General features: G+C 38.1%; 1 protein-coding gene across 4 annotated transcripts; it reads right to left on the minus strand.

Moving 5' to 3' along the window:
* On the minus strand, nucleotides 1-23319 carry Atg13 (Autophagy-related 13). Of its 4 annotated transcripts, none has more exons than XM_076202029.1 (10): nucleotides 23299-23319; nucleotides 13309-13768; nucleotides 7999-8037; nucleotides 7551-7769; nucleotides 6152-6281; nucleotides 5759-5948; nucleotides 4735-4845; nucleotides 4384-4588; nucleotides 2341-2559; nucleotides 1-900 (listed from the first exon to the last, which is right to left on the minus strand). In XM_076202029.1, exons 2-10 carry the CDS (start codon nucleotides 13459-13461, stop codon nucleotides 667-669), a joined length of 1500 nt encoding a protein of 499 aa, XP_076058144.1. In that variant the 5' UTR covers nucleotides 13462-13768; nucleotides 23299-23319; the 3' UTR covers nucleotides 1-666. The 4 variants fall into 4 exon arrangements, with proteins under 4 accessions (XP_076058144.1, XP_076058139.1, XP_076058140.1 ...); XM_076202024.1 differs by having other exon boundaries at nucleotides 23182-23318; XM_076202025.1 differs by having other exon boundaries at nucleotides 13309-13765; nucleotides 23182-23309.
* Between the last annotated feature and the right edge of the window lie 327 nt (nucleotides 23320-23646).

Consider the following 23646-nt stretch of genomic DNA (forward strand, 5'->3'; position numbering starts at 1 on the left):
GGGTCCTATTTATTTACCTAATTGTAATATACATGAAAGAAGCAACATTCATGGAGTGTTGTCTCTAACTTTCCAGTCTATCATACCATAACGGGAGCACCTATGATAGTACAATTTTGCAACATCTGACACCACAAACCTTATCTGTTTCTTTACCATAATCCTCTAATTTTTTTTCCTCTCTTACATATCAAAATACTATTCTTCTCATACATTTAAAATATATTATTTGATGATCAAAGCCATTTACAAATTAGTAAGTATACCTGTTGAATCATTTATTAAACCTCAAGAGATACTAGCTGACATGTTGCAATTTCTGTGAGAAGCATTAGCAATACAGTGTGTTACTTCATAAAGTACATTATTTCTTTATTTAATCTTGTGAATGGTAAAAACTAAAATCATACTAAAAGATAGTATGTCTACCATATGCATTATCATTTACATTTTGAGTAAAAGGCCACACAAATAAAGACAAGCCTAAAAATCCACACACACACATACATATGCATGCACACACACACAAGCATACATAAACATACACACACATTTAAACAATTTTGTAAATATATTTAAATAAGCTGAAAGCAACAGAAAGTGGTGACTAGAGCAAACTTAACATTTGCCAATAATAAAACCACACCTGAGCTCCTAAACATTTAATTAATCTGGACTGTTTGGACTGTCTGAATGTAAGGATCTGACCAATTCGTTATATTCCTCCATGCTTTCTTCAAACGACTGTAGCTGTTTTGAGAGATCACACAGAGTATCTTGGTCATCGTACTGTTGCATGGCTGTTTCACTGAAGAGGTGTAGCTGCGGAGCATTTTTGCATTCTCGCAAAAAAGCACCTAGGTCGCTTCCTGATTCACCCTGGTCTCCAAAAGGGGTTTTCTGTGAAGATACAATTTCTTAGAATTGTCATCATTCCCAATACTCATTAAAAAATCACTATATAATCTGACTAACAAAAATATCTAGTAAAATTGTATTGAGTGGGAATAAATAGGATACACAAGAAATTATCATTAAACAAGTGGGGGAGTCATCAGAGAAAGTAGTGAATGGAGAGACATAAAAAGGATAGAATCAACCAATTAATCTTTGCCCCAGGTCTCCTACAGGAGACACACCGCTACCAGGTAACTCACAATAGCCACTAGATTGGCCCATAAGTGACTATAGCATGAAATATCGTGTTGTTGTTTGGGTATGGCTAGGGTAAGGCAGTGCAAGATAAGGTTGCATATGAGGCAGTTCAGTTCACTTCTGTGGCTAGGTTCATTCTGTCTTGGCATTGTCCCAGTGCTGGTGTGGATCTTACTTCTCTTGGGAAAAATTTCTATGTGGATCCAATGTCTGGAGGGGCCTGATAAAGAAGTGTTCCTCTTGGGAGGGATTCCTCTGTGGAGCCAATTTATAAAAACTACCCTAGAAGAGAGGAAAGTCTGTTGAGGAAGGACAGGAGAGGACAGAAGGCGGGGGTGCACAGAGAAGGGTTGTGTATGGATGATGATGTGATCCATGAAGTGTGATGGGTGGGGGATGGGGGGTGAGGGAGTATGTGTGAACAAAATTTGACGCAGCCCGAAGGGATTTCTCCCCGTCTTCTCCTTTTCTGCACAAAGGGACGGAGAGGGGGGGGGTCGCCGATTTAATGAAGTGGCCTTGCTGTGAATGTGCTGTGTCTTGTGACACTGCCTCTGACCCAGGGCAGTGGGCAAGATGAAGGGATGACCCGTCATCCAGGAGGTGCCAAGATAAGAGGGAGGGAAGGGGTTGGATAGGAGTGGAGTATGTTGTGGATGGAATGGGTGGGAGTGGTTTTTATCCATTTGTTTTTTGGCTACCTCCCTTGTAGGGAGGAAAAAGTCTTTGGTATATGTATCTCTTACCAGATTTTCTTTTTCTTTAATTACCTGGATGACTGCATCTTTGGCATTCTCCTGCATTTGTTGACATACAATTTATTTAAAAATTACATTATCATTTTCTTGGTCTTGCCTCCTTTCGTGCTCCAAATTCCACACAAGTTGACTGTGAGGTACTTTATCAAGTGCCTTTTCTAGGTCAAGGTACATGCAGTCCATCCACTCTTCTCTCTCTTGGAACACATCAATCACTCTCGAGTAAAAGCTTAAAAGATTCGACACATACGACCCTCCTCAAATCTCACCTTTACCACTTCTATAACTCTCCTCTTCAGGGCAATATTGTCCCCAAGGACACTGATTACCCCCCCCCCCCCAAAAAAAAAAAAAAAAAAAAAAAAAATTATACTCATCTAAAATCTTATTATTACTACCTTGTTACCTTCTAAGAAAAAATACTCACGAGGTCCACCATTACAAAGTCTTCTTCCTTCATAAAAATTGCAGAAGTATTAGATTTGTGGGAAGTTCCTGAGCTAGTCATGGTTTTCTCTCCCATGCTAGTTTGTTTGGGCAATGCCCCAGTCTTCATTCCTGTTGTAATTGTTGTTGCTGCCGTTGTTCCCACCACTGTTGTTGTTGTGGCAGTGGAATATGTACATGTGATGGCTGGCTGAGAGGTCTGTAAAAAAATAAATAAAAAAATAAAAAATAAATAGTAATAAATAAATAATATATTCCTCATTCTGGGAGACTTTAACTGTAAACAAATGAAATGAACGCAATAGGAGGCATGTAGTCATAGGATTTTCTGAATGTAGTATCTTTTACAATATTGCAGTAGATAATATAATGGCACAATGGGCACAAAACAAGGCTTAAATAAGAATTGACCCTCCAACGAGATTGGACTTCCTACTTATCAAAGAACCAAACATCACTCTCTCACCGAGGTGTCACCATAAAGGAAAATTGACAATGTAGTGTTTCAGTAGGATGGTGGGGAAATAGAGCCAACAAAACAAATCATGCATGTAAGGCAGACTTAATTTTGGGAATACAACCTTCTTAGATTTAAATATATTCATTGGAGCAGACTGGGAGGTATCCATGAATACTACTGAAACTAAGAGAAAATGGGAACATTTTCTATACTTAAAAAACTTAGGCGTGATATTTACTAATGATGAATGGAAAGAGGAGGAAGACTGAAGATTGTTAAAAGTTCTGTCTGTATCCACATAATAATAAAGGGAGGAGCCAGCAAGGATATCCTTCCTACTCCCATCCATCACCCACTTGTTTCCCTTTTATCTTATTTCCTCATGGATAAAGGGTCATCCCAGCCTCCACCCACTATCCAGGTCTGAAGAAATGCAGGAAGGCATAGCACATCCACAGCATGGGCCCACTGCTTCATTTAAGTAGCAACCCTCCCTCCTTGTTCCCTCACATGAAAATAGAGAAGATGAGGAAAATCCCTTTGGGCCATGTCCATTCATAAACATTCTCCACTCACACTTATCTCTTGCCTACTCTTTTCCCTGCTCAACAGGCATTCCCTTTCGACTCAATCCCCCTTAACCCCATCCATCCATCCATGCAGCAATGTGCTGCTATGTTAATCTCTGCTCAGTGCTTGTATTTGGTCTGCTATGTTCTGAGGAATAATTGTGGGGGTATTGTGTTTAACCCCTTCCATACGGTGCCGCATACGTAGGTGGCATGAGGAGCAAGTGGATATGTGAGGCTGCCATATCGGCGTCTTGATTATATTTATTGTAGTTGCCCCTGCGTTTTGACATTCTCCCTAAACTGCTTTTAATCACATTTTCTATGGTTTTCAAAATTCACGGGTGAAAGAGAGAACGATCAATATAAGCGGTGACTATATTTTATGATGCGAGTATTATTACGACACGTCGTACGGCTGGCAGCGGCTGCTGCCCGCGAGATTTGAGCCCCATACTGAAGAGGTTAAGTGTGTCACACTGTCTGATGAGGTCTTGGATTTCTGTTCCTTCTGGGTATGGATTTCTTGTCTGCATTTTGTATGACTGTATTGAAAATGTGCATGGCAGCATCTATATCTGTGATTGGTGTACTGATTTGTCTCAAATTGTTATTCTGCTTCGTCAATGAAATCTTTCCAATTTGCTCTCTTGTAATTGATGCATGTCTGTGGCCAACTGGGGTGCATAGTGTTTTGGCGGTGTGATGACTGGAGGGTGGTTAGATATGAGGGCTCTGACCATTTTCCCTGAAGTGTGTCAATCAATCCATTGCCTTGGCTATTTCTTGCAGGAGACTTTTGGCCTCCAGGAAACTGGCCATAACCACTGGGACTTATGGGTTGGACCAGTGTCCACAGCCAATTACCTGGAGGCCACAAGTCTCCTGCAAGAAAGAACTAGGGCAATGGATTGCCATACAATGTAAATCAATGCAATTTTTTCCAAGTACCTTGAAAGAAGCAAATAAAAGACTACACAAAATTGTGAATTACCTTTACTGGAGTTTGTGTCTGAGAATCTCCTTTGTCCGCTTTCTTCTCTTGTTGGGTTTCTTTGGCAATAAGTAAACTGGCAAAAGGTATCTCTGGCATATCAAGTCCTGTTTCTGTTAGGGCCTGAGCAACGGTTTTTGCATCAGCAAATGCTGCTGAAATTTTTCTCTCTGGAAGTTGCGGTTGGCTTCGCCCACTACTGTCACTGGATATCATATAGATATAGCAAACAGAGAAAAGAAGGAAAAATGAAAATTATTCTTCAGACATCAAGTTATATTGCATCTATCTTGAAGTACTATTTTCCATCAGAGCTATTCTCTGAAGATCAAACAGTAAACACCAGCTAACCTATTGGTTCTGGAGCGTGGTGTGGAGGGATGGTCTTGTGGTGACACAGTAAAGAGCTTCACGGCATCTTGACTTTCATCTGATATTTGTGCCTCACCACTATCTGAGGTCCTGTGGATCATTTACATGCATAGTTCATAACTTTTTTTTTTTTTTGCATCGTATGGCTATTTATCAATGACTGTTTTATGAAATACTAAACTTTAACAAGTTTCCCAAAATATATGAAATACAAAAGTAAATAACTGTATCACCCCATCATTGATACACTATATGATCAGCCTTATATGTAAAATATCTTTAACTTTGTCCCCCTCCCCTACAAAAATTTCCTGGGGACACCCTTGAAAGTTGAAATGATCAAGCTACATCACTGTGTAGGGACACAAGAAACTCAGAGAGAATGATTTGCAGTGATACTATTTCTACATCGGTAGTATCACTACAAATGTGTGATGACCCTGCTCAGGCAAGTAAAGCCATTTGTGTCAAATGAAAATAAATACATCACAGTCATGACCCTTACACTAAGTACATGAAAGGATTAGGATCAGGTCATTAATGCCCTCAGTTACTGGCCAAGTGACTTTAGGAATCTTATCATAGACCAATCAGTGGGCTCAAACAGGGAAAGTACAGTCCCAGAGGATGTCTATATCCTAAATGAGGCACCCTCAGGACTTCCATAGAGAAAAGGAACAGAATATCGGTCCAAAATCTCAAGGTCAGTAAGCCCTATTTTGTCAATTCTCCCAATATTTTCCACTCACTACAAGCACAATATAAATAATATATTTAGAATTGTACACTTGGTTTATCCACCCTCTAAGTTTACCCATTAATCATGTCTCTCCTTGGCTCACTATCCCCGTGTGAAGTGGAATGCAACACAGGTATATATACATATATATATATAATATATATATATATATATATATATATATATATATATAATATAAATATATATATATATATATATACACACACACACACATCAGTATAATATTTTTTTTATTTCACTTACTTTTCAAAGTTTCTTCTACAATGTTTGGGTGATACTTCTGGTTTAAAATGATCACTCTTAAGCATAATTGGTTCATTAGAATCTATTCGATGAGGCGTTATAGTCATAGATGTGCGGTAACATACAGACAATACCAGTGTAGACAGTGGTGTGGTCACTTGACCAATACGAGATTGCACATACTTCTCTCCTGTGATGGTTGTAAGTAAAAAGATAATTACAATTTTATAGTCAGTTTGTAATCTTTAGCAAAATTTTCAAATGTCCTTTTGTAAGAAAATATAATTTGAAAAATGTACATCTAAACAAAAATATCTGGTGTACTAATAGTATTACAGTGCTAAACTTCTGTAATATAAAAGGTATGGAAAAAAAACCTTTGCTTGCACTAACCAAGAGTAGAGTAGTTTGGTTCTCCTAAGAACATTCTGTAGCAAATGATGTAGGAATCTACTCCTTGTCGAAAAGAGAATTTGTATGCGGGTGTGATTCTTGTAACAGCCAAAAGGGATTTCAAAAGAACCTGAAAGAATGTGTATGTGTTTATATATATATATATATATATATATATATATATATATATATATATATATGTATATATAAATATATATATGACATGAACATGGTTTGGATATAAAGTAAAAATGGAGTAAAGCACATCTTCGAGTCATTTAAGGAAGAAGTATTGTTGCCTGGGTAGAGCTAAGGCAGGGCAGTATGGGATGAAACGTTCAACGTCTTCTACATGATGGTGGCATCTGGAGCCTTTTGTTTCTGTGGCCAAACCTAATGTGTTGAATGGTGACCTATGTGCAGTCATGCTTATGCAACTCTTGCTTGAGGGGGATTTTTCTGTAGTGCTAATGTCTGGAGGGGATTGATAGAGTAGGAAGTTTGTTAGGTGCTCTTCAAGTGCTGGTTTTCTGATCTGAGTGTGTACATGTACCATATGAAGGGGAAGAATTATCAGCTTTCAGCTCTCCACACTTGAAAAGGTGAGAAAAATACAGTTGAATTTAATAGAGAGAAATCTTGGGCCCAATCAAGAAACTGAGTTTCAGCCTTTTGGATCTGAACCTCCAGAAAGTGAGGGAGTTGATGGGTTTTGAAAATGGGCACTAGGGATATGATTCTGTTATCTTACAGACTACCACAATTTGGTACCTATCGTTGGTCCAAACTGCCATTAGATCTGATCTAAAATGATTCCAAACACTTAGATTTTGGTTTTTACTCAAGTGGCCTTGAATTTTATGAGTTTTGTTTTCTCACCCAGTGATTCACAAGTCATTAGCATATCCATAAGTTCTGCAGTGAGCAGTCTCATCAAGAATTAATAATGTTTGCTCCACATCCATAAGTAGCCATAGTTCCCATCACCAATGCAGAGAAATGGAGCAAAGACACATCCTTGCTTCATTCCTGAATGGTCCAGGAAAAATCTAGACAGTTCACTATGTGTTCACTATGTTTTCAATATATGAATAAATGACTGAAATGGGATGGATCATTTCATTAGGCACTCATCACAGTCTCAAAATCATCCAGGCTATCTTCCAGCTGAATCAAAGACCTTGATGATGACAAATTATTACTCGCTCCACTCAACACTGAGGCAATTTTCAATGAGAACACAAATGGCATCTGGGCAGATGTTTCTTGGGCATGAAGCCTGACTAGTTATGATACTGGCTTGCTGATAGATAACTGCATAAAGAAGAATTAATGAACAAACAGTTAAGTGAAATACCTACTCTTACCTTTACTGGAAAATTCATCCCACTACACTTACCGTCATTCTATTATACAGGTTCTGATTGGCCCGAGCTGGTGATGTATCGTAGGCTTCCATAACAGAGAGGGTCCATAACTCCAACACTAGCAATGCATTCTCAGGGGTACGCAGAGATATTTCCACAACAAGAGGCTTCCCAACGTCAGGTGCCTGACCACTTATGTGTTTCTTGATTTCACACTGGATCTCTGGCATATCATGTATAGCCAGATGAAACTGAAAAAAGATATGTAATAGCACAGTGAATACCAAATAATGAAGAAAAGAAAATTAAGATTCAATAGAAAATGGCAACCTCACAGTAAGTAGTGAAGGTCTTCTAGCCCTCCCACATATCTCTTGGAAGAATTTATATTGCATTTGTGTGGGTCAGTCTCTATCTCACTGGCTAATATGAGATGATGACGAGATGAAGGAAATTTGTATTTCATCACCAATAATCAACCTTAGCTTCTATCCTTGGGGACAATACCATGCCAAAGACCTGGAGTCATGGAGAGAATAAAGAATGAATACTGGGAGGATTATTGGGAAAGGAGGGTTACTACAAGTTAAAAAGTAAACAGCATTCTTTTCTAAATGGAGGATGGTCTCTAATTACATAAGAGTGTGTTACTCTGGTCCATAAGGGTTCCTTCAGTATTAACTGCATATATCTTGAGCAATCAATATCCCACTAAAAAACATACACTTTCCAAGAAATGCATCATTTTTTGTTGTTAAAAGTACCTTAGATAACTATGTTACTTTGTTCTATTCGATGTCTGTATTTACCTAATTATAACATACTGGAAAGAGCAACACTTGTTGGGTCCCCTCTACTATTCCCTAATTTTCTAACATACCTAAACTCAAATTTATGTACAGTTCCAACTTAATCTATATCCTTGACTTCTAATATTCAGATTTGAACTCGTGTATTGTTTGCGCTTCGGCCGTATGACTGTCCAATGTACGAAAAAACTCGAGTCCAGGTACCATAATGGAAAAGTAAAAAGCACCGGACTCAGAAACAGGTCAGAGTAAAAGAGGAAGAATTCCTGGCAGTGGTGGAGAAAGGAGTCAACCTGATGGCATGCAGTGAGGAGGAGAATCAGGACACCAGGATGTGCACTGTGGGGGTGCAGGGCAAAAAGAAGCGTGGACACAACCTCACTTTGAAAGAGGCAATTGCTTTGGCAGGTATCACACGGGACCGGTCCATTGTAGTGCTCACGAGTGACAAAGGGCAGTCCACTGTTATCATGGACAAAGAGGTCTACGAGACCAAGTCCACAACTGTTCCAGATCAGAAACACCTATGAGATTTTGTCTTTAGGCACGACGCTGAAGCTACAGAAGGTTGACGGGGAATTAGTGCGTCCAAATCATTCCAATACTCTTTCATCAACCCTATCTTCCAACTCCCTTTCCACCCCCATTTTCCTCCTCATTTCTCACTCTATCCAGCCTAGTAACTCGTTTCATACTTCTCAGGTACCTCATCTCAAACACATTCAAAATCCTCTCTTATGTTCCATGTTTCTGCCCCACACAATGCTGTCAGCACAATCACTCCTTCATGCAATCTCCTCTTAGCATCCATTCCCAAATGTCTATTCCTCATTACACATTTTAATCCCCCAAGGCATTTATTTCTCTCAATCTACATTCTACCTCCACCTCCACCCCTCCCTTTCCTGCCACATTCGCACCTAAGTATCTAACACTATCCTCTTCCTCCAGTCTGCTGCCACTTTCTCCCCTTCTACATCTCATAACCTTACTTTTACCTACATTTATCTTCAATTTCCTTCTTTTGCACACTTTCCCAAACTCTGTCACTAACTTCCTCAATCCCTCCTCTGATCCTGTTACAGGCGCAGTGTCACCAGCAAATAACAACTGGCTTAGCTACCAATTTTCTCCATTTTCTTTTACAATCTCCAATCCCCGACTCATTACCCTTGCATTTACCTCTCACATCACCCTATCCATGTATAGATTGGACAGCCAAAGCAACATAACACATCCCTGGTGAAGTCCCACCTTTACCTCAAACCACTCACTGCATTTCTGATTCTAACACAAGCTCTATTACTCTCATAAAAACTCTTGACTGCTCTTAAAAGCTTTTCTCCTGTCCCATATATCTGCAATACTTCCCGCAGTGCCTTCCTCTACCCTGTCATAAGCCTTTCCCAAATCCATAAAAGCCCAAAAAACATCCTTACCTTTTCCTAGCTTTCTCACATATCTGTCTTACCACAAAAAATCTGATCCAGGCAACCCCTACTTGTCCTAAATCCACACTGGTCCTCACCAATTACTCCCTCTGTTCCTCTCCTAATCCTCTTGATCACAACCCTCCCATAAGCCTTCCCAATTACACTTAACAAGCTATATAAATCATTAGTTCGTCCACATTTGGAATATGCTGTTTCCGTATGGTCACCAAATCTCATTAAAGACATTGACAGACTGGAAAAAGTACAAAGGCGAGCCACAAAACTGATTCCAAATATCAAAAATAAATCATACGAAAATCGACTAAAACACATGAATCTGTTTTCCCTAAAAAAGCGTAGACTCAGAGGTGACTTGATACAGGTCTTTAAGATTTTAAAGGGAATTGACATCAAAAGTGACCAAATTTTCACATTGAATGAGAATCAGACAAGAAACAATGGTCTCAAACTGTCCGGAAATAGATTCAATTTGGAAGTAGGTAGAAACAACTTTGCCAACCGTGTAGTTAATGAATGGAATAAACTTCCTGCACAGGTAGTGCAATGTAGTTCAGTTCGAACCTTTAAGAATCATTTAGATAAATACCTAAGCAAGATGCTGTAATGATTATAATTTATCTTACATTATTTGTTTTTGTTTTGTTATCTTTTGTCTGTCTGATTTTCATTTATTATTAGTTATATATCAATTTATTATTATTTACTATTTACCTGTTTGTTTATTATTTGACTATACCTATGCATTTATGTATTTTATTTGTTATTTACATTATTATAGTTTTTATTTATTATTTTATTATTATGATTTCTTTTTCGCATCCGACCTAGATATGGATCAAAAGGTCTCCTGTCAGTATGCTCCGCCTTTGTAATCCTTTGTTAACACAGTGATCACCTCTGAAACTACTACACTCACACTTGTACTTGTACAGTGGAACTATACAGGCACTCCTCCAGCACTTTACCCTCTCTTAAACATTAAATAGCCTCACCAGCCAGTCCACCACAATTTTTTCCCCAAACATTGAACACAACACCCATCCCACTCAGGTGCCTTACCTGCTTTCATCATCTTAACAACTACCTTCACTTCATCTTTCCTTATTTCTCCTCCATTTTCCTCACTCATCATTGTCATTTTCTTGGTGCTTCCCACTGCAACTACCTTTCTCTCCCTATCCTCCTTCAGATTTAGCAACTCCCGAAAATACTCTGCCCACCTTCCTCTCACTGCCTTCTCTTCCATTATCATCTCTCCATTTGCACCTTTTATCTTTTCTTCTCTAGTTGATTTGCCTCCTCTTAATTTCTTTCCAAAACATCTTTTTATTACTTTCTTACTTTCAAAATTTTGTCATACTCTTACCCCATTTCACATATGCTTTCCTCTGCCTCCTTTATCTTAAGCTTTGCTTCTCTTCTCTTTGTACCTCTCATATGGTTCTCATCCTATTTTGTAACCAAACTGTGAATGCTCATTTCTTCTCTTCTACAACCTTCTTTGCTTCCTTATTCCACCACTCACTACCCTTCTTTCTATTTCCACCCATCGTCCTTGTTCCACACACCATCTTTGCATACCTTGTGACTCCTTGAAACATCCTTATTCCTCCTCCACTCCTAGTTCTACTCTATCCTTCACTCCCTCCCACTCCTCTCTCAGCTTCTTGTACTCCTTTTCTTTCTCATTTATGCAGTTTACTTTAAGCACCTCCCTAACTTCTGTCCTTTTCCTCTTTCTCCATCCATCTTCCACTCTCAACTTACCTTCCACCAAAAAAATATCTGACAATCCCCCACTCTCTCGCCTTAGAACATGTACATCCTTAACTCTTCCTACTATTCTCCTGGTTATCACTATATAGTCCATTAATGCTCTACCACCCTTCCATCCACTACCCTCTCCCATGTGTACTTCTGCTTGACTTTCTTCCTAAACACTATTTGGTATCATCAACTCTATTTCTAGACACATCACCATCATCTCTCCACTACAATTTTTCCTGGAACTCCACACTTCCCAATCACTCCATCTATTGGTTCATTACCTACCCTAGCATTAAGGCCTCCCAAAACCATTACACTGACATTTCTCCCTAGACCCTATATGCACTCATTTAAATCTATCCAAAAAGCTTCCCTTTCCACTCTTCTCACTACCAGGGCCATATGCACTTACAAAAACCCACATATCCCTTCCCAGTTTCCCCTTCATCCACATTAACCTTGAAGAAACATCCTTCCACTCCACCACACACTTACCTATCTCTTCACTTACTAGTATAGCCACCCCTTTCCTCCCTTGTCTTCTCTTCACTCCTGAGATCCTCCCAAACTCAAACTTGCCCCTCCCTTTCAACTCAGTTTCACTCAAAGCCAACACATCCATCTTTCTTCTCACAAACATACTGCCTATCTCTTCCCTTTTACTCTCATCTGTACCACATCGCACATTAAAAGACCCAAACCTTAGGGGGTTGGAAAACTCCTCCTAGGCCTTCTTATGCCTTTACTTTTTTTTTAGGAATATCCCCTTTGGGACTACAGGAAGAAGGATGCCTATTCCTATTCCTGTCCTGTTTTTGTTGCCTTATACAGTATTCTTTTCCCCACCACAGGGTTTGGCAAAATGAGAAAATGAATATTCATAGAAATGGTACAGGATAGTAATAAGAGTGGGGGGACAGCATAATGGAGGGACAGTGGCAGTATAATAAACTTAATAAAGTATCATAATTTCTCTATGAATAGATATTTCCTCTACCAGACAAAATGATGTGTGGCTCTGGGGTGCCCCTTGTAGACCTTAAAGTATCAGCTCCATGCTACTTAGCACCTTTTAACCCCACAACATGCAGCCAATACCCCCAGACGGGTATATTTTATTACCTATAATCACTAATAAAGAAGAATGTGGAACAAACTAGTATGAAGTTTATGCCTCCAAAATAAAAGCATACTCTTTATCAAAACCATAATAAAGTTTAAACTAATACTAAATGAAAGGTTAATCAAGAAAAATAGCAATTCTTCTCTTGAGAATTGCAACTGATGAATGTGCAGACAATAATGTAAACATAAACTCTTTTCTCCCATCCATACACACTTATGGTAAATAAACCAAATATTTACCTATTTACTTGTATATCTTTTTTTACCTGTTCATATATGTATACCCGTTTACTTCCATCCCCACTTGAGAGCCTTTATTGGCACACCACACTATTATTACAAAGGATTACAAAGGTGGAGCATGCTGACAGGAGACCTTTCGGTCCATATCAAGGTCAGATGTGAACAAAAATATAATTATAGATAAATAAATAAAAACTATAATAAAGTAAATAATAATAAATAAAATAAATGCATAGGTATAGTTTGATAAAAATCAGGTAAATAGTAAATAATAATAAATTCACATATAACTAATGATAAATGAGAATCAAGCAAACAATAATAAACAAACAGACAAATGATAACAAAACAAATAAACATCTTTACACATGAAAACTTCCAATATTACTTACCCAGTCTGAACCCTGCTGTGGAGTCTTGCTGGCAGTGTGTGCTTTCTCTCCAAGCCTGCTTTGAACAATGATCTGCACTACTTTCTGTCCAAGAATCTTTATCATGCGATTCAACTCCCGTCTGTCTTCTGAACTTAAGTGTTTTCCAGACATTTCAAAGGTCTTTTTGCTATATATTTACACATATATATTATAAAGGTAATCACAAAGTTGTCCTAAATTCCTCTGTATTCTCATTACAGATTTCTACACAAATTGATGGGCAACATGAATCTCAAACTTGTTCACCTTCATAGCTATATACAACACATTGCCCTTCATCCTGTTTTTCTGTAAAGCTCATTCATACCACTGAGTACTATATTTCTGAGAAAAATATGAAGGTTCAATAGTATGTATTACTGCACTTAACCAGATTTCTCTTCTACAAGATGAAACTGTAAGTTATCATTTTCATCTTCTGAAAGAAAGAAAAAAAATATTCAGACATTGTATAATACCAACCACATGCTTTACTGCTAATGAACACAAAACATTACAACAACAACAACAAAACATGTTACCCCAACAGCTTATCTTTCTCTGAGTGCAATAAATTATGTTTATCCTTGCTGTCACACAATAATCATATCTTACCAGAACCCTTGTAATGTAACTGGGTCTGTGAAAGTGCATGGACGTGGTACAAGTTGGAGCAGAAAAAAAGGGAGATAAAGGTAGTCTGTGCAAAGGAAGATGGATGTATTGGCACTGAGTGAATTTGAAATGAGAGGTAGAGATGTTTAGTATGGGAAAATAAATCAATCCATTACCTCTGGTCTCTTGCAAAGACCCACAGCTTTCAGGTAACCAGCAACATCTTCTGGGCAACTCCACAAGTCACCCGAGGAAAACGTTCCTGGTTACTTCCTAGGGATTATTTGTGTGGGACGTTGTGTCCTGTGTCTTGTGTGGTGGTTGCAACTGGGGCAGTTTGAATCTGTGGCTTGGCCTATTCTGAGCTGGTAATGTTTCAATGCTGGATGGTGTGTTGAGAACAAGCATGCCAGTGTGGTTCTTACTAGATGTGGTGGGGGAGTTCTTTGTGTGCCTTATGCCTGGGGGTTGTTGGTGGAGTATTGAGTTTGGTCTATCTTCAAGGTCTTGTTTAGTGAGCTGAGTATCTGTATATTTCTGTGGATGTTTTGTATATTTACCCAATTGTATTGATCTAATTGTGACGTACAAGAACAGAGCTATACTCATGGGGTCCCATCTCCTGAACTCTATCCATTGCCTTAAATACATTTATGATGTCTGCTTGCATTATATTTACTTTTAAATAAATTGGGTGGAGGGGTAATGTTTGTAGTGAGAAATGACATAAAGATGGAAGATGCAAGTCTGAGTGAAGGCAAAGCTGTAGCAATTCACCTAAAAATTACTATTAAATGGCAGAATATAAGAGACTTCATGGTGGCATATGTCCCTCCCAAGACAAGATCTTGGAATGAAACTGTATATCAAGAATGTTATTGAATACAGCTGTTTTCCTAAAGAAATATATTAAACAAAGTAACAATGTAGTCCTTATTGAAGATTTTAATTGCAGTGAGCTCAACTGGGAGGAATGGGAAGCAAGTGGCAAAGCAGATTTTTGGGGAAATACCCTGTTAAGTATAGCAATGGAGAACACAATAACCCAATGGGTAAAGAAACTAACCCAGGTAAGAGAAGATGACACTCCCACAAGATTAGATCTGTTACTAACCAAAGAGCCAGACATCATCAGCTCATTGAATTACTTGACCCATAGTGATCATGTAACAATTAACAATATGACCCATAGTGACCATGTAACAAACAATTTTCATCTGGAAGGTGAGGAAACAGAGCCAAAGAATAAATCACACCGAATGTTCAATTTTAGGAAAGCAGATTCCTTAGGGTTGAAAAAATTCTTTGAAGAAGCAAACCGGGAAAAAGTTGAATAAAAAAGGAGGAAATGGGAAATCTTTCTTGACATTTTCAACTGGGGAATAAACAAACATATGCCAAAGACTGATGAAAAGAACCATAAGGAGGACTGGTTTAACAAAAAGTGTGAGATTACCAAAGATGCCAGGGACGTGGCTTGGGAAAAATGGAGGAAAAGAAGAAGCAATTAAATGAAAGAAGCTTACAATCAAGCTCGGAATGACTATATAAGAATTTGCAGGGAGGAAGAGAGCAATTTTTTTTAAAAAGGTGTTGTAGATAAATGCAAAGATGAACCAAAACTGCTTTACAGGATTATAAATGATAAATTGAGATACAGGTAAGTAATCACCATGTTTAGTTGGTGGTGAGGTCTTAGAAGAAACCTAAGCTCATGCAGAAATAATGAATGAAAGTTTCCAATTGGTCTTTACAAAAGAGTGCATTTTATTGGAAGAAAATGAGGGAAAAAAAAAAAAAAGGTTTAGATGATATAAACATTGAAGTGAGGGGAAGTGGTCACTCTGTTGGGATCACTGAACAAGACAAAAGTTCAGGACCTGCCCAGATCTCAAACTGGATACTTAAAGGATGTAGGCAACAACTAGTGGACAAGATTCAAAGTCTTATTACATGTTCATTGAAAGATGGTATTGTACATTCCCAATAAAAAATGGCCAATGTGGTGCCAATTCACAAAGGTGGAAATGAGGAGACACCACTAAATTGCATTACAAGTATCACTGACCAGCATAATAGTGAAATGCAAGTACAGGAGTCCCTCAAATAACGCGGATTTGAATAACACAGATTCAATCATACGCGGATTTTATTTCAAAACCATCTCAAATGTAGAGAATCGTTTTAAAATTTGTGCCGAGTCGGGCAAGCGTACGCACACATGCGGCAACATCGCAAACATTTGTGGTGACTGCCTTCTATTTTACCATATACAGTCGATCCTCATATAACGCGGTCATTATGTACACTGGGTGTGGGGCGAGGGGATAGCCGTGGGTGGCTGCCTGCGGTTACGCGTCAACCTCCGGGTACTGATGCAGGAGGGAGGGAGGGGAGGAGAGGGGGAGTAGGGGGTGGTAGGGGGGTAGCCAACAAGCTTAAGCTTGTCGCTTCCACCACCTGCGCCGTGCTATCGTGAAATTTTACTGCCCTAACCTGTTGAAGTGTAATGTTTCGTTTGGAACACAACTAATAAGTCTGCGCTTGTCGTGTCTTAATTTCTCTTATGAGGTTCTTGTTGTTACTGGCGGTGGTGGTTTGAGAGATAAAAAACAGACATATACATGCTTACACACGTGTAGACACGCACACGTAGACACGTGTTAGACAACCAGTGTATGTTGTGAATGCGCGTGCGTGTACACATAAATACGAACACAGACACACGCATGTACATGCTTACTTGTACATGTGAACACACACACATACATGCACGCACACACACACACACCACACACACATACATACGCCACATACACACACACACGTGTATATGCCATATACACACACATATGTATATATGCCATATACACATATGCATATACGCCACATACACACACATGTATATACGCACAAACACATACATATGCCACATACATGCACGCACACACACACACACGTACACATACATACGGTTCTCAGTGTTTAATATGGAAAGTCAGCATACGTGGATTTGGTCATACGTGGTAATTTCAGTAACCTAACCCCAGCGTTATTTGAGGGACTCCTGTATCACTGACCAGCATAATAGTGAAATGCAAATATCACTGACCAGCATAATAGTGAAATGTAAGTATCACTGACCAGCATAATAGTGAAATGCAAGTATCACTGACCAGCATAACAGTGAAATGATGTGAGAGGACTGTGAAAGATCAATAGATCAAATATCTCAAAAAGATGAACATTCTGACAGACAGTTTGGCATCATATCTGGAAGGTCATGTGTGTCAAACCTTTCAAGCTTTTACCTGAGATTGAATGGTGTGCTGCAAGAGAGAGAGGGGGATGGGTGGACTGTGTGTACCTCAATCTAGAGAAAGCATTTGATAAAGTACCTCACAGTCGACTTATGTGGAAATTGGAGTACGCTGGATGACTGAGAGGCAAACTACTAGAATGGATGAAAGATTTTTTGAAGGAAAGATACATGAGGACAGTAGTATAGGTTAAGATCTTGAGATGGAGTGCAGTAATGAGCGGAGTTCCACAAGGCTCAGTGCTTGCACCAATGTTTCTTGTCTATATCAATGACATAATGGAAGGAACAACAAGCTATGCCAACTTGTTTGCAGATGAGTCAAAAATCATGAAAACCATGAAAAATATGAAGGATGGTAGAGATCTAGACACTATTTTTGCATGGAGCCAAGAGTGGGAAATGAAGTTCAATACTAAAAAAATGCAAAGTACTGGAAATAGGTAATAGTGGCAAAAGACTATCCTTAAACTATTCTTTGGGAAGTGAACCCATTACAAAGGCAAAAGGAGGAAAATTTGAGTGTTGATAAAAGACAACCGGTCATCTGACAGACACATCAGCAGGATTGTGGAAGAGACACACTTACCACTGCAGAAGATCATTGAAGAGACGATGAAAAAACTCATTAAAACTCTGATCCATCCAAGACTGGAATATGCATCCAGATTCATCCATGACCTCTTCTATCGAAAGAAACACCACATGAGGACAGAGCCATTAATACAATATTTTGCGTGTTACAACTTCATCAAATATGATCATTTTTATGACAGTTGTATGTAGGATTTGAACCCGCTGCTTTCACTCATCGAAAGATTACCTTAACAAAGCCTTTACCCATTCCTCCACAGAGACTATAAAAGCCTTGAAACCTGTGGAGGAATGGGTAACGGCTCTGTGAAGGTAATATTACGGTGACTGAAAGCAGTGGGTTTGAATCCTACATGCGACTGTCATAAAAATGATCAAATTAATGTTGCTGTCATAGGCAAACTTCTCTCATCTTTATCAAGTATAAACTAATAAAGGCTCCATAGTCCCACGGTGCTTCTTTTGATCAACTTTCAATATCCTTGGGTGTAAATGGTCTGGTCCAGGAGATTTTTTTTTTTTTTTTTACATTCTTAAATCCTTTTCTTATTTTCTCATCTATTATATCATAATTAATTAAGGATTGCACTTCTCTTCCACTCTTGGGTGCCTTACCTTCTGGTTCCATCATAAATACCTCTGAAAATGGCTTTGCCATAATGTCTGCCTTCTCTCTGTCACTCTGGGCATGAACTCCACTTACCTGGTCTACAACATCTGAACTTCTTGACTTGGTCCTCATCTTTGCATGTACACACAGTAGAACCTCGGTTCTCAACCACAATCTGTTCCAGAACTAAAACAAGTTTATTGACCTGTTCAATACAGCTTTAGCAGTGATATTTTTTCCACAAAACATTAAATTTCAACCTGTTTTCTATGTCCGTCCAATCAGGTTGGCTGAGAACTGATATTTTGGTTGATTACTGGAGCAAAATATTTCTCTCTCTCTCTCTCTCTTTTTTGTCAAGAACTGATTTGTTCAACTTCTGGGACATTTGAGAACTGAGGTTCTACTCTTTATATCTATCTCTCTGCCAAGGGCTTTTCCCTCCTTATTAGGGAAGTAGCCAAGTCAAATGACGAAGTGTTTTTGCATTTATTCCTATACTGCACCCCCCTTATTTAGCCAACTACTAAACTGCAATAATAGTGAACATATCACAAAACTTAAATTAGGTTCTAGCATAGGTATAATAAAAGAAAATTGCAGTTTCATTTATTCTTTAGTCAGTATTCTCCGACTTCAGAAAAAAATCTGCAGTTTAAAAAGTTAAAGTGTTTGTGTCTGCCTGAACAAGAATGTAGTTTTATGTAACTTCAATTACATAATTATTAGGTACTAATAATTATGTAATGGGCTCCTAATCTCAATGAGACACACCACAACACCCTTCAAATCATACAAAACAAAGCCCTAAAAACAATTACAGGCTGCACAAATACAACACCTACAGACCATTTACACCATGAAACAAAAGTCCTCAAAGTCAAGGACCACCTCGACATGAGAGGCACACAAACACTTGCCGCAGCCACCACAAACACATCACACCCGCTACACTACATAGCAGAACACCCACACACACCAAGAAACATTAAAACAACACCCAAAGACCTTTATCATGCACAGATACTCTCTTCTCTTCCTCCACAACCACCAAATACCAGCCTCCGGAAACATATTTATAATCATATCACTCACCGCTCCATTAACACACTGAAAGACAACACACTGCTGCATGCCAGACCCCCTGATATCCACCCTTCTGAATCCTCTCTCCCACGAAAGGACAGAGTCCACTTGGCCAGACTGCGGTGCGGTCACCACCCAGCACTTCTGAGCTACCAGAAGAGGCTGGATGACCGCGTTGTGAACAGCTGCCCAGGATGTAACACTTCACCCCATACCATACAACACATAATGGAAGACTGCATTATACACAATCATGCACGCAAACAACACAACATACGCTCTATAAAGTATTTGTGGGAAAACCCAGTTTCGGCTATGGCATTCCTTGGGGAGACGGGACTGCTCGGACAGACAGTCTAGGGAACGACAACAACAACAACAACATAATTATTAGTGATGTCAGGAGCCCTAACAATACCTTGTCTTCCTAAATAACCTATCTTCTGTCTTGTTTTGTTTTATATTCCCTTTAGTGGTGGTGGATGTCTGGAACAAACTAGAGGAAACAATAGAGTGCAAAATCCATACTCGAATTTAAGAACAAATCAGACATGGTGAGGTACAGATATGAGACACCATGAGCATAGCTCCCCTTTCCATAAGATATGACTAGGTAAATACAACTAAGTAATTATTTCTCCTGGTTTTACTTTTCTCATATATTCCTTGGTCAGTATTGTTTCTCTGATTTCGGGGGAAAAAAAAAAAAAAATGCAGTTTAAAAAGTTAGAAAGTGAAACTGTTGGTGTCAGCCTGTATGAGAATGTGACTTTACACAACTTGAATTACATAATTACCAGTGATGTCGGAAGCCCTGAAAAATACAGTCTTCCTAAATAACCTACCTTCTGTCATGTCTTGTTTTATTTTCCCTTTTGTTATATTCATGCTATGTAATTTGTTATTCACTAATTATTTCTCCTGGTTTTATTTTTCAAAGCTTATTTATCTGATAGATTTAATTTAAATTTCCAGAAACAATGGCTCTTATAATTTGTTTTGCATATGCTAAAAAAAAAAATAATAAAAAAATAAATAAATAAATGAATAAATATGCTGGATGGTTATCATAAGCTTTCTTCTCCTGCCTTCCTATCAGAGTTCTATATATTATTTTCTGCCTTTTTTCTCTCATTCTCTTCATTCCAATCATGTATTTCCTCAGTAGTTTTTTCTTCATTTTCATAATTCCTGAATTTGATAATGACTAGCCTGCATCACTCAACATGATCACTATTCATCAAACACAATGACAATGAATGAAGAATGAACACAACTCATGACATGACTTCAGAGTAGATGGTACCATGGGTAAGTTTTACGAGAATGGCCAAAACAAATGACATTTTGGGGATACGTCAGCAATTTCAAATTGCAAAAAATAAAACAAAAGGGTTTTTGTGTAATCTACTAGCTATCAACAACTTTGGCATGTACATACATACACGAAAGGCTTTTTTCACCCTTATAAGGGAGGTAGCCAAAAAAACAAAGGCATAAAAACCACTCCCACCCATTCTGGACATCCCTAATACACTCCACTCCCCTCCACCCTCTTATCATGGCACCTCCTGGATGGCAGGTCATCCCAGCATCTCGCCCACTGCTCTGGGTCAGAAGCAGTGTCATACGACACAGCACATCCACAGCAAGACTACTTCATTAAATCAGCAACCTCCCCTCATGCAGAAAAGGAGATGGGGAGAAATCCCTTCAGGCTATGTCAATTTATTTCACACACATAATCCCTCACCCCCCCATCCATTCTACCTTTTGCATCACTAAAAATTAATTCCAGTAAAATCTGACACCTTTTATTTCACTCATTCATGAGGAACATACTTATTGTCAGTTCACACTTACCACTTCTGGCTGGTGTGCCTTTTCAATACTGGGCTGGCCATTAGTGCCACATACATACCATACGAGACTACCAGTCCAAAACTAACCTACCCTACCTTCACCTGACTTATCTATTCATCAATTTACCTAAGGATTCTTTGTCTTTACATGGGAGCTAGCCTAGATAGGCACCCACCCTAGTCACATCTGACACCCATTTGTTTCATTTTCATTTTAGCTCCTCCTAACCTCAGTTGACCTCACCACACCTAACTAGAATGAAATTAAAGAAAATATCAAGAATACATACCTAAATATCTAGTCAGATAGGGTCAGAATTAGATTTAAAAAAAAAAAAAAAAATTACATACCTAGCCAGTACTGGATCATGAAAACATGCAGAATTACATAGAAAATATAAAAATTTAAAATTTTGAAATACCTAGACAATACTGAATTGCAAAAATGTACATACATGTAAAGTTCCACTTAAAGAGTTTATGTATGTATCCATGCATTATTTCCCTCCTATGGAAAACAGAGGAACACATCATAAGACTTTGGTACAGATTCATTGTGGGACAATGGAGGTGGTAAGCAATGATGGTGGAGAGATGGGAAGGGTGAGTCATATATTGTTTTGGAAAGGTGAAAATGAAAATATGTATTTGGATACTAGGTTTTCTCCCCTATGAAACTTATTGGCCAATCCAGTGGCTGCTAACCTTGATGCCCTCTAAAAGATCTGACACAATGGGCTGATTGACTGACCAATTGACCTGAGGTCTTTGGATAGGTCAGGTTAAATTAGATTGGGATAGGCACTCCCATACATCAACAGGGATTTACAATACCATGCCATATGATTGTGAGAAATTGAACAGTGTATATTGTTTGTACAGCAACAACAATATTATTGAGATATTGTCTTAATTGATTATACCAAACCAAAATACTATATAGAATTATGAAAAAATTCTTAACATTTCCCCCAATACTTATTCTTTTCTTTAAGAATAGGTTGGAGTAGTTTTGACTCCTGATACCAAATTAAAACTCTTCTACCACCAGAGCTATTGAAACATCATAAACAACAATGCTGCTACTATCGCAAATCAAACAGAAGCCAAGAGATTGAAAATGCATGGACATGCTAAGAACTTTAGGAGAGCAAATGAAATAATTCTAATGTTCAGATCAGTGTGGTGATACTGAATTCCTGCAAGATGCACCCTAGCCTAGTTGTAGAAAAATCTTTGTATAAAACGAAGATACAAGGTAGGGCACTGCAGAACTATACATCAGTAGCAGAGTAGGGCCCTTGGAATTGACACTTTAAATAACAAGTATATATTTTTTCAATAACTCATGAATTAAGACTTAAGTATGGAAAGTAGTCATGCTGTATTTGAATATTCCACAATTAACAAAGTAACACAATCTGTGAGAAAAAATAATAATACTATATCTACATATGGAAACAAGATCTTTTCTATATAATATACTAATAATATAGTTTGGGTGTGAATGGTAAATAAAATGAATTCTTAAAATAAATATATCTTCCCAAAATACATGCTATCACAACAGATACCTTGGTCAGATCATTATGGGAATTTTCTTACAAGAAGTTACATGTATTACATGATCAAAACTTACGAATATATGGCGATGGACTTCACCTAAGACCTTGATGTTTACCATTCATTTAAGTTTTTACGATGATGCTTCTTTGATGACCTTTCATTTATGATATTCCGAAAATCTAAAGAACCAATAAACTCACCATTAACAGGTTATTTGTGAGCAGATAACTTCTATCACAACTTTTTCTAAACAACATTCGTTTATTGTTGCACCTCCGCTACCATACTTGTTTCTTTCTCTCCCACTCAATGTTTACCTGAGAGTCTGAGACCTAAGTCGTATTGTTTCTGTTAGGAGGATTTGTACCTCAGCGAAATTAATGTAACTTTCACGTCTAATGACGTAAATAAGAATATTTGCAGTCATGTTTATCTACATTAATGTTTAAAATGTCTCAGATTAAAATATAATTATAATCAAAATATTAAAGCCAGTAATGCATTTTTAATTATTTTTTATTTATGGTAGGGCGGTATTTTTAACAATCAATATAAAAAATTATTACGTATTTTCATAATCAAAACATGCTTACTCCAGAAACAAAGTACTCTGCTCTCTACTTATTCATAAATATATTACTTATTCACAATACGTTTACACATTC

This window comes from Oratosquilla oratoria, chromosome 18, assembly GCF_046742065.1.
Source record: "Oratosquilla oratoria isolate Oo_2021 chromosome 18, ASM4674206v1, whole genome shotgun sequence".
Classification (NCBI taxonomy): domain Eukaryota; kingdom Metazoa; phylum Arthropoda; class Malacostraca; order Stomatopoda; family Squillidae; genus Oratosquilla; species Oratosquilla oratoria.

What these genes read in the sequence shown, in the direction of transcription:
- Atg13 (XM_076202029.1), bottom strand. Translation starts at nt 13,461, where the DNA reads ATGTCTGGAAAACACTTAAGTTCAGAAGACAGACGGGAGTTGAATCGC. An exon ending in CACAGCAGGGTTCAGACTGG is followed by an intron (nt 8,038 to 13,308) that starts GTAAGTAATATT and finishes CCATGACTCCAG; the next exon opens with GTCTTTGGCATGGTATTGTC. An exon ending in CCACGCTCCAGAACCAATAG is followed by an intron (nt 4,589 to 4,734) that starts GTTAGCTGGTGT and finishes TATGATATCCAG; the next exon opens with TGACAGTAGTGGGCGAAGCC.